General features: G+C 58.0%; 1 protein-coding gene across 1 annotated transcript; it reads right to left on the reverse strand.

The window, feature by feature from the left end:
* Positions 1-1,974: 1,974 nt before the first annotated feature.
* Positions 1,975-13,031, reverse strand: CDC34 (cell division cycle 34, ubiqiutin conjugating enzyme). The gene is made up of 5 exons (XM_069481371.1): positions 12,751-13,031; positions 9,595-9,681; positions 9,372-9,469; positions 8,585-8,719; positions 1,975-2,682 (listed from the first exon to the last, which is right to left on the reverse strand). The coding sequence occupies exons 1-5, from the start codon at positions 12,925-12,927 to the stop codon at positions 2,472-2,474; spliced, it is 708 nt and encodes a 235-aa protein (XP_069337472.1). The 5' UTR covers positions 12,928-13,031; the 3' UTR covers positions 1,975-2,471.
* Between the last annotated feature and the right edge of the window lie 1,617 nt (positions 13,032-14,648).

The raw sequence follows: 14,648 nt of genomic DNA on the forward strand, positions 1-14,648 counted from the left end.
AGCAACTGAAAACAGGGTGCCCAGTTAGATCTGAATTTCAGATAGACAACAGTTTTTTACTATGCGTCCCAAATACAGCACAGGATATATGCCAAGTAAAAGTCATTTGTTGGCCGGGCGCGGTGGCTCACGCCTGTAATCCTAGCACTCTGGGAGGCCGAGGTGGGCGGATCGTTTGAGCTCAGGAGTTCGAGACCAGCCTGAGCAAGAGCGAGACCCCATCTCTACTAAAAATAGAAAGAAATTATATGGACAGCTAAAAATATATATAGAAAAAATTAGCCGGGCATGGTGGTGCATGCCTGTAGTCCCAGCTACTCGGGAGGCTGAGACAGGAGGATCACTTGAGCTCAGGAGTTTGAGGTTGCTGTGAGCTAGGCTAACGCCACGGCACTCACTCTAGCCTGGGCAACAGAGTGAGACTCTGTCTCAAAAAAAAAAAAAAAAAAAAAAAGTCATTTGTTGTCTATCTGAAATTCAACTTAGTGGCCAACTGTAGTAATTACAGTTGGCGGCAGATCAGGGAGCCAGCTCTGTGTCCCAAAGGTCCTTTGGGAGTCATGTGGGGCATAGTCTGAGGGGAGGGGGAGGCCAGAGTGGCGGTTTTACATCCTGGACGCCGGCCCTTCCAGGGGCACCACTTGAGAGGTAGGGCCTGTGTCCCCTCCCCTCAAATCTGGGTGGAAACCGTGTGGCCTGAGGCTGGTCGGAAATGGCCTAGCTCCTGGCCGCTCAGCTTGGAGCCTGACTGGCCTATGCCAGCCAGAAGCCCAAGTGCTGTGTGGAGGCCACATGGGGGTGCGTTGGCTGGCAGCCATGCGGGGCACAGCCTGGGAGTGTCCCCAGCCCAGGAGCCCAATACCTCCTGTGACTTTAGCACCCCGGGGTCTGCGTCACCCCAGGGGTGTGAGAAAAGCCCCCACTGGGCCTGACTAGCTCCTGACCGGCAGGAGCCACCAGGCAGGTGTGGGAATAGGGAGAAGAGGCCCTGGGGAGAGCGGGTGGGCAGGCAAACTTCTGCAAAGGGCCAGACACTGTCACAGTGGCTCAGTTCTGCCCTTGGGACAGCATGTAAAGCAAAGGTGTGACTGTGCTGACAAACTTTACATACAACACGGGCACCCTGAATCTCACTCTGCCTGCTGGGTCACTGCTGTGGGACTCATGGAGCTGGCACCTGCTGAGTGCTTGGAGGGGTTCTCCACACAGGGGCCCGGGACCTCCCAGATGCTGTGAGGGCTGGGACGCTGTCGAGCTCCTCATTCAGAGCGACACAGAGCGGCTGGCAATGGGGAAGGAGGCGGCAGAGGGAACAGGGCCATCCAGGTGAGACTGGCTGGGCCAAGGCCCTGCGCGTGTAGGAAAAGCCAGCAGTGAAGATGTTGGGTGCCGCCAGGACCTGGGAGGAGAGTACGCAGCTCTCTCGGCACTGGCCGCCCCAACCCCGCCCTCACGTCTGGACCCTGCCCTGCCCCACCTCCACCCATAGGCAGCCCAAGGTCTTGTGGTAGCAGTGACACAACCACCCTTGGGCAACTGGAGGCGTCCAGGCTGAGGGGTGTGGACTGTCTTGGAAGCCTGGAGGCGGGAGAGCCTGATCCTCGGGGGAACCTGGTCCTAATGGCACCAGGATCTGAAGTCCAGCCATTCCTGGATTTTCCAGTTGCACAAAACAAGGCCAGACTGTGTGCACCCAGGGGTGCGGTGACCCCAGCCTGGATGGGTAGGCAGCCGAGGCTGGGGGTCATTTCCGCCCCTGGGACCCCGGGCCACAAGAACCAGCCCATGGCCACAGTTCATTCAACACATGCAAAGCAAACCAGCCGCCTCCTGCTCAGACCCCGCAGATCTGATGCGGCCCCTTCCTCGAACACACTGGCCACCCTGCCACAAGGCTGGGCGCCAGCAGCGCTTGGTCACACGTGGACCTCATGGCTGCCTCTCCCTCCCAAGGAGAGGTTCTCTGTCTTCTCATAAAGTAGTTTTATTTAGATTTCAAACAAACCAAAGCAGAGAGAAGAGGCGGCCACAGCTAATCCATCCACTCGTGAGCTGGGAAACACACCAAGTCTTTGGCTCCAGGCCATGGAGCTGCCCGGCCCTCCATGGCAGCAGGGAGCTGGCGCCCACACGTTCCCATCTGTGGCTCCACGTGGCTCCTCTGGGCTGTGGCCAGTCCCCGAAGTCAAGGCGTCCAAGCAGCAGTCAGAGCCACGCTGCCCTCCCAAGGGGAGACAGTGGCTACAGCCAGACCAGGGTCCCAGAGCAAGGCAGGCAGCCCCTCTTCTCTGAAGCAGAGGAAAACCCAGAACAAATACAGGGAAGGAAAAAAGACCTAAACTGAAACAACCAGAGGGGTGGGAACCAACACAACACCTCCCGTGAGGTAGAGTCTGCCACCTAAGAAGCCCATTCGGTCCAGTCCCAGTGAGGTAAAACTCTGTAAGTTTATTTCGGTGGGGCGCGCGCTGTCAGGACCCCTCATTGCCAGAGTCGTCCTCCTCGTCCCCGAAGCAGCTGTCCGCCTCCTCCCCATCGCCGTCCTCATAGTAGTCATCGTAGAAGAGGTCTGAGCCCTCGTCAGGCGCAGGCGCCTTGGTCTTCACGCAGTACTCGGCCAGTGTGGTGGGCACCTTCACACCGTCTCGCTCTGCGTCCACCTTGGTCCCTAGGACCTGCTTCCTGGGGGGACAGGGCAGGTGAGGGTGCCGCTCACACCCACCCCGCCCCACCCCCAGGCACGCTCGTGCCCAACGTTCAGGGCCCTCTTAACAGGGCAGCATAACACCCTGCCATGGTGGGAACCCGGGAGGAAATGCCAGGGGCGAGGACGCAGCAGAGGTAAGAAGCCCAGGCAGGGACGCATGGACGCTGGACGCGGGTGGGGTGACGAGAGACTGAGCCACACCTGCCCCCGCCCCACAGGCAGGCTTTCCTGCACGTAGGAGCAGGGAAGGCAGAAGGCCAAGGGCAAGAGAGGAAACCTCCGAGCACTTGTTAGGATTTTAAGATCTAGTTGGGCTAGGCCGTCCGCACCCCTGGGAGGAAGGGAGGCCGAGTCAGCACAAGCGTCCAGAGGGCACCATACCCTGAAGGCCTAAAAAGGGCCTGTCCCCAACTCCACCTCCAGGATGTGTCACGAACACCCTGGTGTCAGCACAGCAGGGTGAGGCTGCCAGGCCGTGCCTACCAGGGACACGTGCACCACGCCAGGCCGAATGGCTGCTGCCAGCTGTGTGCAATGCACCGGCTTCACAGGAACGAGAATGAGGCCGCAGCCTCAGGGATGGGGCTCGGGACCCTGACCTGGCCAGGAGGTGCAGCTCTCGGGGAGTACACAGCCACTCGCCAGCACCACAAGGCGCTGGGGTGGGGACGGACAGACGGACACCGACCCCAGCCCAGCAGCTTCTTGTGAGGAACCAAGTGGGGGTGCCCAGCAACAGGGCGCCCATGAGAGGGGCTGCCTCCAGCCTCTGGGGCATCCATGCCAGAGCACATGCACGAGCCGGTTCCTCTGGGCTCTCCAGATCGTCTGCCCCCAGCAGGGATGACCTCTGATCACCCCAGCAGCGCCGTCCGACACTGGGCTCCTGACCCAGCCAGGCCCCGACAGAAGTGAGCAAGGCCTGCTTTGAGGTCAAAACATGCATTCACAGACTCGAAAACAGGCAGACAGCAGGACCCCAGCCTTCCACGTGGGACATGTGAGCTGGCCCACAGGGAGTTTTGAGGGATAAAAATAGTCTGGGCTCAAAATAGAAGTACCACATGACCTGGCAATGCACTGTTGGGTATAGGTCCAAAATAAATCAGTATATCAAAAAGATAACCGTGTCCATGTTTGCTGCAGCACTGTTCACAACAGCCAGGACTGGAGTCAACCTACGTGTCCACCGATGGGTGAGGATAAAGAAAACGTGCACCATGTACACAATGGAATATTACACAGCTATAAACAAGAACGAAACTCTGCCATTCCCAACATTATGTTAGGTGAAATTAAGCCAGGCACAGAAAGACAAATCTCCCATGTTCTCACCCACATGTGGGAGCTAAATATTAAAACCACTGACGTCATGGACACAGAGTAGAATGACGGTTACCAGAGACTGGGAAGGGTGGTGGGGAGGGGGGATAAGGTGGGAATGGTTCAGGTGTGCAAATTATAGTTAGATAGAGTTAACAGTATTTGACAGCACAACAAAGTGGCAGTCAACAAATCAGAGTATACTTTAAAACAGCTAAGAGGGGAATTGCAATGTTCCCAACACAGAAATGACACACGCTTGAGGTGATGGGTGCCCCAATGACCTTGACCTGTTACACAGTGTATGCCTATATCAAAATATCACAGGCACCCTATAAAAACATAGCACTATTACGCACTTGTGATAATTAAAAAAAATAGTGTGGCTTTTATTTCTGCACTGGGATCTTGGGGGTGAGGGGATATGGCCTGTGAGGGTGTCGTCTCAGCAAGGGTGGAGGGGTCGGCAGGCGTGGGCACAGCACTGCCCAAGACTGCCTGGCACTGGGATGCTGCCCAGGACGACATGAGGACACTGGCAGAGCTGGCGAGGCCGCTCCATCCGCTCACGGGTCCCCCCTTGGGGTCTGGGCAGGGGAAAGGCACACGGATTATGTGAGCAACATTTTAATTTTTATTTATTTGAGACAAGGCCCTGCTCTGTTGTCAAGGCTGGAGTGCCATGGCGTTATCACAGCTCACACTGCAGCCTCCAACTCCTAGGCTCAAGCAATCCTCCTGTGTCAGACTCCCAAGTAGCTGGGACTACAGGTGCCACCACACTTGGCTAATTTTTCTATTTTTAGTAGAGACCGGGTCTTGATCTTGCTCAGGCTGGTCTCGAACTCCTGACCTCAAGTAATCCTCCTGCCTTGGCCTCCCAGAGTGCTGGGATTACAGGCATGAGCCGTGTACAATATTTTAAAAGTTGTTTTTAAAATTCTGCTTACACGAAATACCACAGAACTACCAACAAAGATAGGTGAGACCTAGATGAGGAAATTACGTGCATAATTTCACTCAGAGAAAAGGAAATTGAAACAAACAGCAAGAGATACTATGTAACAAGAAGAGCGGGAACTGTAGGTGTCAATCCTCCTAGACAAAGCCTGTGTCTTTGTCTCCCTGATCCGGACACTGGCACGGATACAGGTACACATACATACACACACATAAAAACCACAAATGCCCAGGTTGATGAGCTGTGGGGCTTCGGGAAATGAAGCCCACCTAACAGGGAAAGGCATGGGTGGGCCACACACGCAGCCCTCAGATAGAGCAAGAGCAGCCGCCACAGCAGGCCCCAGTCCGTGGCGCACAGTGAGCCCAGTGGCTGTGGCGGGTGTTGTTGCTGCTCTGCCCATGCTAGGGGCTGCGCGATGGATGAACTCACCAAATGTAAACACCACGATGCCCCTAACTCTATAGAAGGTTGGTCATGAGGAAGCATTTATGGCACACACCCACTTTGTGATAAATACATACACATAAAAATTGAAAAAAGCCTGGAAAGTGATACCAAGACATCCAAATGATTTTCATTTTCATTTCTATTTGTACTTAAATAATTTTCTCTCTCTCTTTTTATTTTATTTTTTGAGACAGAGTCTCACTCTGTTACCCGGGCTTGAGTGCTGTGGCGTCAGCCTAGCTCACAGCAACCTCAAATTCCTGGGCTCAGGCGATCCTCCTGCCTCAGCCTCCCGAGTAGCTGGGACTACAGGCATGTGCCACCATGCCTGGCTAATTTTTCTATATATATTTTTAGCTGTCCATATAATCTTTCTATTTTTAGTAGAAATGGGGTCTCACTCTTGCTCAGGCTGGTCTCAAACTCCTGATCTCTAACAATCCGCCCGCCTCAGCCTCCCGGAGTGCTAGGATTACAGGCATGAGCCACCGCGCCCAGCCTATTTTTTATTTTTGAGATAGGGTCTCTCTCACACTGTTGCCCAGGCTGGAGTGCAGTGGTGTCATCACAGCTCACTGCAGACGCCAACTCCTGGCCTCAAGGGATCCTCCTGCCTCAGCCTCCCAAAGTGCTAGGATCACAGGAGTGATTCACTGCACCTGGCCCTTAAAATAATTTTCTATCATGAACACGTTAATTTCTCGACAAAGTGCTGTCCTTGCAGCTTTGTATGTGTTTGAGCTGTGGTTCCCAACCCTCCGGCCCTGGCCTGTTAGGAAGGAACCAGGTTGAACAGGAGCTGAGCAGGACGCAAGCCGGCAAGAGAAGCTTATTTGTACTTACAGCAACTCCGCATCCCTCGCACCACCACCTGAGCTCCACCTCCTGCCAGATCAGCGGCCGCATTCGATTCTGCATTGTGCTGAGTTGTATAACTATTTCATTATACATGACAATGCAATAATAGAAGCAGGCTGGACGCAGGGGTTCACGCCTGTAATCCTAGCACTCTGGGAGGCCGAGGAGGGAGGATCATTCGAGGTAAGGAGTTCGAGACCAGCCTGAGCAAGAGCGAGACCCCATCTCTACTAAAAATAGAAAGAAATTAGCTGGACAACTAAAAATATATATAGAAAAAAATTAGCCAGGCATGGTGGCACATGCCTGTAGTCCCAGCTACTTGGGAGGCTGAGGCAGAAGGATTGCTTAAGCCTAGGAGTTTGAGGTTGCTGTGAGCTAAGGCTGATGCCACGGCACTCTAGCCTGGGCAACAGAGCGAGACTGTCTCAAAAAAATAAAATAAAATAAAATAAAATAAAAAAATAAAAAATTATAGAAGTGCACAACAAATGGAATGCACTTGAATCATCCCAAAACCACCTCCCCACCCCAATCTGTGGAAAAACTGTCTTCCATGAAAGTGGTCCCTGATGCCAAAAAGGTTGGGGATGCTGTGTTTGAGGCCTGGCGTGCAGAGTTCCCACCCTGCAGCAGGAGCCCCACTGCCCCAGGGTGTCCCACTCTTCTCAAACCACCACCTGCACCCCAGACACCCTGTTAACAGGACCCGCACCGGCACTCCCTTCTGCCTGGCGGTGTCCACGCAACACAACACTGCACAGTCCACGTGGGTGTGTGGATCACTGGCTCACGCCTCCATGTGGGCTGGCCACAGTCTGCTCAACCTTCACCTACTGATATGTATTTGGGGTGTTGCCTGTTTCTGGAAACAAAGCCATTGTGAATCCTTCTGTGCCTAAAGGTGTGGACACGTGCCTCCATCTCTCTCAGTTAAACACTCAGGAATGGAATGGCTGGGCCCCCAGGCAGGTATGTGCCTAACTTTTTATTTATTCGATTAAAAGGTAAATAACAAACTAAAAAAGCATTGGGGGGGGGGAACCAACTAAAGGGTTAAGCTTATCATAAAACGGATCAGTAAGCCCCAGCTGAAAGTGACAATGGACAAAAGACACAGCATCTCAGAGTGCGAGAGAACAGGACCGCCATGGGCCAGGGGCTGGGGCATGCACCCACTCCCAGTCCGGACCTGGAGCAAAATCCCACCTGTTTCCAAGGAGGCCCCTTTCCAGGGATGCTCACCCACGTGTTCACATGGGGAGAAACCAGAAACAACTCAAAGAGAAACAAGGGGAAGGGCTAACTCTGGAAATCCATAAAGAACGCTCTGCTTTTATAACCTGGAAAAGAATATTTTCCTGCCTTTGGAAAATGATTCTAAGTTTCAAAATCACAAACATAACAGATGTTTAGGCAGCAAACTATTAAAACGTGTTTATGTTCACAACAGCAAGTTGCCAAGACTGTGTGAGGCATGATCTCAATGATACCCCAAACCGAGGCTGACTGACAAAGCCACGTAGCTAGTGGCTCCCGCACAGCTGGACACGGACTTCTGGTTTACAACGGACAGGCACCACCACAGTACAAGGACCAAAACATAAACCGGGGGAACGAGCTGGGCGGGGGTGAGGAGGGGCACACAGCACACCAGGAGGGCCAGGCACGTCTGGCGTCTAGTTAGGAAGCAAACACGGTGGTAGCGTCTCGTTGGCAGCTGGCAGGCAGTGGGCGCTTGCTCCTATTCTACACCATTGCTGGTATGTGGACACACACGTGTATGCACATTACACATACTACACCTGTACAGTACACGTCCTGTTATGTGTACTTGCTTATCTCTTAGAGACAGGGTCTTGCTGTGCCAGGCTGGAGCGCAGCAGTGTGATCGCAGCTCACTGCAGCCTCCAACTCCTGGGCTCAAGGGATCCTCTCACCTCAGTCTCCCGAGTAGCTGGGACTATGGGCGTGTGCCACCACCACACCTGGTTACGTTTATACCATGCTATTGTACGAATGAAAAATTTCATAATACAGACAAGGAAAAAACCCCCTAATTTTCTAAAAAAAGAAGAAAAGAGACCAGAAGCTGGGCTTGAACCTGGCTGGACCCTTCCTGCTGTGGGCTTGGCTTCCCCGTGGGCAGACGTGGGCCCATAAAGAGGCAGCACTCGGGAAGCCCCTCTGGGCCAGGCCTGTTGTGCCGCAGCAGTGGCAGGGAGCGGGTGGCCGGCTTGCGCCCTGTGCAGGAGTCTGTCTGCAGGGAGCCCGCCTGCCCTCACCGGATGATGTCTGTGTACTCCCGGTCCTTCCCTTTGCTCTCTTTCCACTTCCTGTACATCACTGAGGCGTCCACGTTGGCTGGCGAGAAGGTGTTGGGCTCATTCAGGAGGGAGATCACGCTCAGGAGGATGGTCCTGGGGAGAGACTGAGTCAGGCATGGAAGGCCGACGTGGGCTCTGCCTTGGCTGCACCACCCAGCTCACATCCAACGTCGCAAATGGGAGCCAGGAGGCCAAACATGGCCCCAGGAACCTGAGCCTCTGGCTTTTCTCAGGCCCTGAGAGGCACCATGGACTTGTGGACATGGCCAGGAGCACCGTCACCCCCGTCACCCCCGTCACCACCAGATGATGTCTGCCTGGCCTTCTCACAGCCTCTGGTTGTGTTCCAGGCCCCCAGGACTGTAGGAGCTGGAGCAGGGAGCGGCTGAGCTCCAGCCAGACCTGTACCGGTCTCCCCACCACCTTTGACTCCTGTGCCAAGATCAGTGGGGGCAGTCAGACCAGACCACCTCCTTCATACCCAGGTGCTGCCCTCATCCCCTGCACGTCCTGTCTGGGCTGGACTTGAGTCCGGGCAGGCAACAATGCAAGGTACCTGTGCCCAGGGACCTAGCTGTGGGCAGCACATGCAGTGTGAGGGAGCCCACTCCTGGAGACAGGGCCAGGAGGGAGGGAGACCCCAGGATGAGGTGGTGGGGCTGGCCCCAGGGGTCCTGGGCACCCTGCTGGGCACACATCACAGTGGGGCAGGCCTCCCCACCTCGAGGCAGGGAGCCCAGCCTACCTGACATTCTGGGTGGGGTTCCACCGCTCTGAGGGCAGTTCCCCACTCTGGGGGTCGTCGACTGGGGGGTGGAGGATAGAGATGCACACGTCCCCTGTCTGTGCAAGAGGGGGACAGGTCAGCACCGGCCTCTGAGCTCCTGTGACAGCTCCCCCCGCACCCAGCTCCCACTTGCCCAGGTCTGCAGACAAAGACCCCAGGCCGTGGGGAGAGGCCGGCTTACCTCGTAGATGTTAGGGTGCCACATCTTGGTCAGGAACCGAAAGGCTGGCGGGGAGTAAGGGTAGTCGATGGGGAACTTGAGGCGTGCCTGTGGTGGGGTGAGCAAAAAGCAGGGGGCCTCAGCTGGAGCCTGCCCCCTCCCCTTCCAGGGCCCCGTTTCACAGGATGACCTGGGCTGATCACTCTCTGAGCGCTGGTGTTTGGGGTGTGTGGGTGACAGAGATGCCCCATTCTGGCCATGGCAGGGACGGGTCTGGGGTCAGGTCCACGACAGGCTGCCTCAGGCTCTTTTGGATTCACTGGAGCTGATCCCAGCCCCTAGCAGTCCAGGTGGCCAGGGGCGGGCCAGCGCAGCTGCTGGGGAATGGGGCACTGCTGCCGGAGCAGCTCTGAGCCCCTGGCAGCCCAGGCCAGGTGTGTGGGACCGAGGCGGCAAGCACGCCCCAGCAGTCAGCTGAACGGACTGGCAGGGGCTCCACCTCTGGGGCTGCAGCATCCAGGTTGTGGGGAGGGTTAGAAGAGATGTGTGCTCACTCAGCAAACACTTCAAACACCTGCCATGGGCCAGGCCCTGGGAGATGAGTCAGCATGGGCTGTCTGCCCTTAGGTGTCTGGTCTTGGAGGCTCAGGCAGGCAGACCGACAGGTCACAGAAGTATGGCAGGACCTGTTCCACATCGGCACCTCCCCTGACAGCTAACCAGGCCCTGGGGGCTCAGGGCTTTGGGCAAAGGGCTGCCACAAGCTGAGCCACTTACCCAGGTGACAGAGCTGCTTGGCCTTTGGCCTGGGCTGTGATACCCGCCCACTGCCCTCCTGGACTATCAGCAGGTAAACAAGGAAGACTTGGTGAGCCCCAGTGTCAGGCACTGGGGGTTTGGTCCAGAGGTCCTGGTGGTGCTTTGAGCTCCAAGGGGCTGAGGGTGGGGCACCTTTACCGCAGCCTCCTAAACGCTGATCTTTGGAGAAACCCCCCTGGACAGAGAGGGCACTCGGGGGGCATGCTTCTGTTTGTGGGTGAACACGCTGAGGCCCTGGGAGGCAAGTAACTTGCCCATGACCACAGAGAGCAAGCCTGAAACTTGGGTCTCAGTACCTGCCCACAAGTTCCCCGAGCTTAGTGCTGGGTTCTAAGCAGAGGTCTTTGAGAACAGCAAGGCCTCAACAGCAGAGCAGGGAGACTCGGCCTCAGCTGCACCGAGTCCCACCACGTCTCTTGTTTTAAGCAGCCCAGAAATTTCACTGCTGAGCACACTGAGTCTCACAGAACAGCACCTTGCCCGAGGGCACAGAGCAAGCTAGCTGTGGAGAGGGTCTCTGGGGCACCCTTTAGCACACAGCACAGCCCCCTCGGCTCACAAGGCTCACAGAGGAGAAGTGGGGGAGGCCTGGCTGCCAGAGCAAGGCCTGAAGAAGTGGCTGGGAAGCAGCAGTGGCCCCAGGCACTGCATAGTACTGTGTTTCTACACCCCTCTCCCCACCCAACCACACTCGGATCAGGCAGAGCCACCCTGGGTCCCACGCTGGCTTCAGAGAGTGCAGAACCTGCGGCACAGGTGGCTGAGGTCTGGCAGGCCCCCCATGCTATTCTCCTCCAGGAAGATGGGATTATCCCCTCATGCCAGCCCAGAGAGCTCTGCCCACATCCCCTGCAACTGGTTGGGGGAGCAGGAGCCAGAAACCTGGGCTCTTTCCCAACCAGCAGCCTCCTTTAGAGGCCTAGCCTTATGGTGGGGCTTGGTCACTCCTGCTCTGAGCGGAGTTCAATCCTCACAGCTGCTCCCCCAAGCAGACAAAAGGGGCTGCGGGGTGGGGGCAGCTTAAACCATCTGGCAACTTGGAAGGGTTCTCAGCCCGAACCCCATTCCCTGCCTGGGGAGGTAGGGTCCCAGATACAGGACCCAAGGCTCTCCCATCCCAGCACCAACCCAGCAATCGCCCCCCAGACAAGGCTGCTGACCTCACAGCTACTGAGCAGGCACGGCTCAAACATTAGCCCAGAGCGCAAAAAGACATCTGTCCAGGCAGCATCACCCCCCTCAGCCCCACCCCCGAAGCCTGCCCTGGCTGTGGTTTCTGCTACCCAGCCTTCCAGCCAAGGCACAAGCAGGCTGTGCCCGGGATCTTGGCAAGCAGTGATGGCAGCAGACTCCTGCATGGGGGCTGGCTCCCCACCTTACACGCAGGAAGACCCCTCGCCTTGTCCCTCTGGCCCCAAGAAGGTCCCTGTGTCTCTGAGAGGAATCCACGGCTATGGCTGGGCTCAGACAGTGAGATGGAGAAAACTGCCCTGGTTTTGGCCTAAGTCCTTTCCACATCAGACAGAAACTGTCTCCCTGCTCCCAACAACTACTAAAACAGAGAAGTGCCGAGAATGAAATCACCAGAGAGCAGAAGAAATGGCCCAGAACCCGAGATTTGGGTCCCAAGAAGCCCCCTGCTCAGTGGAATCTGAGAAAGGCCAGCTGGGGTAAAGTGAAAGAGGAGCCCCAAGCTTTGGAGGTCGGGGTCCAGGACGCTAGCAGGGACCTGGGGGATGACTCCACGGAGCAGGGTGGGAGGGACCGCCCCTCCCTCACCCTTCCCTGGAGAACAGATTACATAAAGCTGCGGATGAGGACGAAGCGCCTGGCCAGCTACTATCGGCAAGAGTTGCCGCTTTCCAAGCAGGTCGCGGCTGCCAAGGCCTCATTCGGGCCTTTGTTGGAACCCGAGCAACTGGCCGCGCCAGCCACCCCTGGCTGGCCTCCCTCCCTTCCCCACCGGCCCTGAGCTCCCCAACAATAGCTACTCGCCGGTTCTGGGGAGGCCTCTTTGTCTCCTCCAGGGAGGGGGCGGGGAAGCAGCTGAAAGGCTGGAGTTTGCCCGGGCTCTCCCTTCGCCTCTCCGAGGGGCTGGGCGAGGGAGGGGTGGCGGCCCGAGCCCTCCCGGGGGCGAGGTAAGCAAGAGCTCCAAAGCCGGACAAAGCTGGCAGGGTCCCGGGTCTCCTCTCTGCGGGGCCGGCGGACTAAGCGGCAGACAGCGAGGCCTTCGGTGTCCGGAGGAACCGGGGGTTCTGGGGGAGTGCCGGGGCCAGACTGCAGCAGCGACGGAGAGTCCCCGCCCCCAGCGGGGAAGCTGAGCCGCCCGCCGGAGGCTGCGGGGCCCGCCCGGCTCACCTTGAAGTAGCCGCCCTCGTAGTAGGTGTTGGGGGGCCCGAAGATGGCCACCTCCCAGTTGTACAGGTCGCCCTCGTCCACCAGCGTCACGCGGAAGCCCTCGACCGGCTCCTCTTGCAGCCCCTTGAGCTCGAGCAGCAGCGCCTTCTGCGAGCTGGGCACAAGCGGCCTGGCCATGGCGGCGGCGGCGGCGGCGGAGGGGCCCGGGGTCGGGGGCGCGCTGGGCCGCGGGGCCGCCGCGAGCTCGCGAGACGGGCCGGGCCGCGCGCCGGCCGGGGGGGAGCCGCTGGGGCCGCCGCCGCCTTCCTCCTCGACGCCGCCGCCGCCGCCACCCGGGGCCCCCGAGCGCTCCACTCGCTCTGCCGGCGCTCCCTCGGCCGGGCCCGCGCGCCCCGCCCGCGCTGCGCCTGCGCGCCGCGGCCGGGCCCCACTGCGCCTGCGCGCCCGCCCGCGGGGCACGCCGGGAAGTGCCGCCGCCGCCCCGCCCGCTCGCGGGCCGGCAGGGAGGGGCCGCAGGCGCCTGGCGCTTCCGAGCTGCCGCCGCCACCGCGCTCCGACTGCTCTGGACGCCCGTGCGCGGGGACCGGCAGGGCTAGGCTGCGCCGCCCAGCCCGGCCGCCCGGCTTTTGGGGGCCTTTTTGTGACGTCCCGCGGGGGCGGGGCCGCGGGCGGGGAATTGGGGAAGGACCCGGGCCCGGGTCCGCGGGCGGGGCGGGGTCCTCGCCGGGTGGCAGCGGCCGGCTGGTCCCAGCTCGGCTTCCCCGCCCGGAAAGTGGGGGGCGGGCGATTTGTTCTCGTGGGTCTCCCTGGCAAAGCAGAGCGGGACGTGGGCGGAGAGCTCGGCCTGTCTGCAGAGCGGGCGGTGCCTCAGTTTCCCGTGAAGCCAGGCTGAGAACAGGGCCAAGGTCAGGGCGGGGTCAGTGAGGGACCCCAGGGGGCGGGCGTGCCGGCTGGACACCGGAGTCGTGAGAAGTTGGCAAGATGCTCCTTCCAGAGAAATTGGGAAGAAAATAAGTCTCGATTCAGCACTTGACCCGGGACAGGTCCCCATCCTGAGGGAGCCAGAACCCCCACTCTGAGCCCCCACCCCAACTTGAGCCTTGAACCTGGCTGGCTGTGTCCTCACTTCAGGCTGACCTCTGATCCCACCTAAATCTTTTTTTTTTTTTTTTTGAGACAGAGTCTCACTCTGTTTGTTGCCCAGGCTAGAGTGTCCTGGCGTCAGCCTAGCTCACAGCAACCTCAAACTCCTGGGCTCAAGCGATCCTCCTGCCTCAGCCTCCCAAGTAGCTGGGACTACAGGCATGTGCCACCATGCCCGGCTAATTTTTTCTATATACATATATATATATTTTAGTTGTCCAGATAATTTCTTTCTTTTTTTTTTTCCCCACCCCTCTTTCTATTTTTAGTAGAGGCAGGGTCTTGCTCTTGCTCAGGCTGGTCTCAAACGATCCACCCACCTCGGCCTCCCAGAGTGCTAGGATTACAGGCGTGAGCCGCCGCACCTAGTCCCCACCTGAGTTTTGACCCCAGCTGAGCCTTGAATCTGGGCTCCGCCATGACCCCACCTGGGCTCTGACCCAGCTGAGTCCCTGCCCAGATACCCACCGGGCCCTCGCCTGGACACTGGCTCAGGAGAGCAGGATGTAGTGAGGACAGTTTAGCAGAGTGTCCCCAAAGGGAGTGGGTGTGGCTCCTGTGCCTGCAGCCTTGCTGGCTCCCGTCCTGGGCTGCCCACAGCTTGGGCTAGGCCCAGGGTGACTGCCTCCCACAGACACCCAACACCTGGCCCCTGGCCTCTGGAGTCTACTGTCCCAGCCAAGGACAGGCAAGTTGACCTGTCTAGGAAAAGGAAAACAGAACATCTAGGGTGGGGAGGGACCAAGGGGTCTCAG

The sequence above is a fragment of the Eulemur rufifrons genome, chromosome 2 (genome assembly GCF_041146395.1).
Source record: "Eulemur rufifrons isolate Redbay chromosome 2, OSU_ERuf_1, whole genome shotgun sequence".
In the NCBI taxonomy this organism is placed as follows: domain Eukaryota; kingdom Metazoa; phylum Chordata; class Mammalia; order Primates; family Lemuridae; genus Eulemur; species Eulemur rufifrons.

What these genes read in the sequence shown, in the direction of transcription:
- CDC34 (XM_069481371.1), bottom strand. Translation starts at nt 12,927, where the DNA reads ATGGCCAGGCCGCTTGTGCCCAGCTCGCAGAAGGCGCTGCTGCTCGAG. An exon ending in ACGAGGGCGGCTACTTCAAG is followed by an intron (nt 9,682 to 12,750) that starts GTGAGCCGGGCG and finishes ACCCCACCACAG; the next exon opens with GCACGCCTCAAGTTCCCCAT. An exon ending in GGCACCCTAACATCTACGAG is followed by an intron (nt 9,470 to 9,594) that starts GTAAGCCGGCCT and finishes CCTCTTGCACAG; the next exon opens with ACAGGGGACGTGTGCATCTC.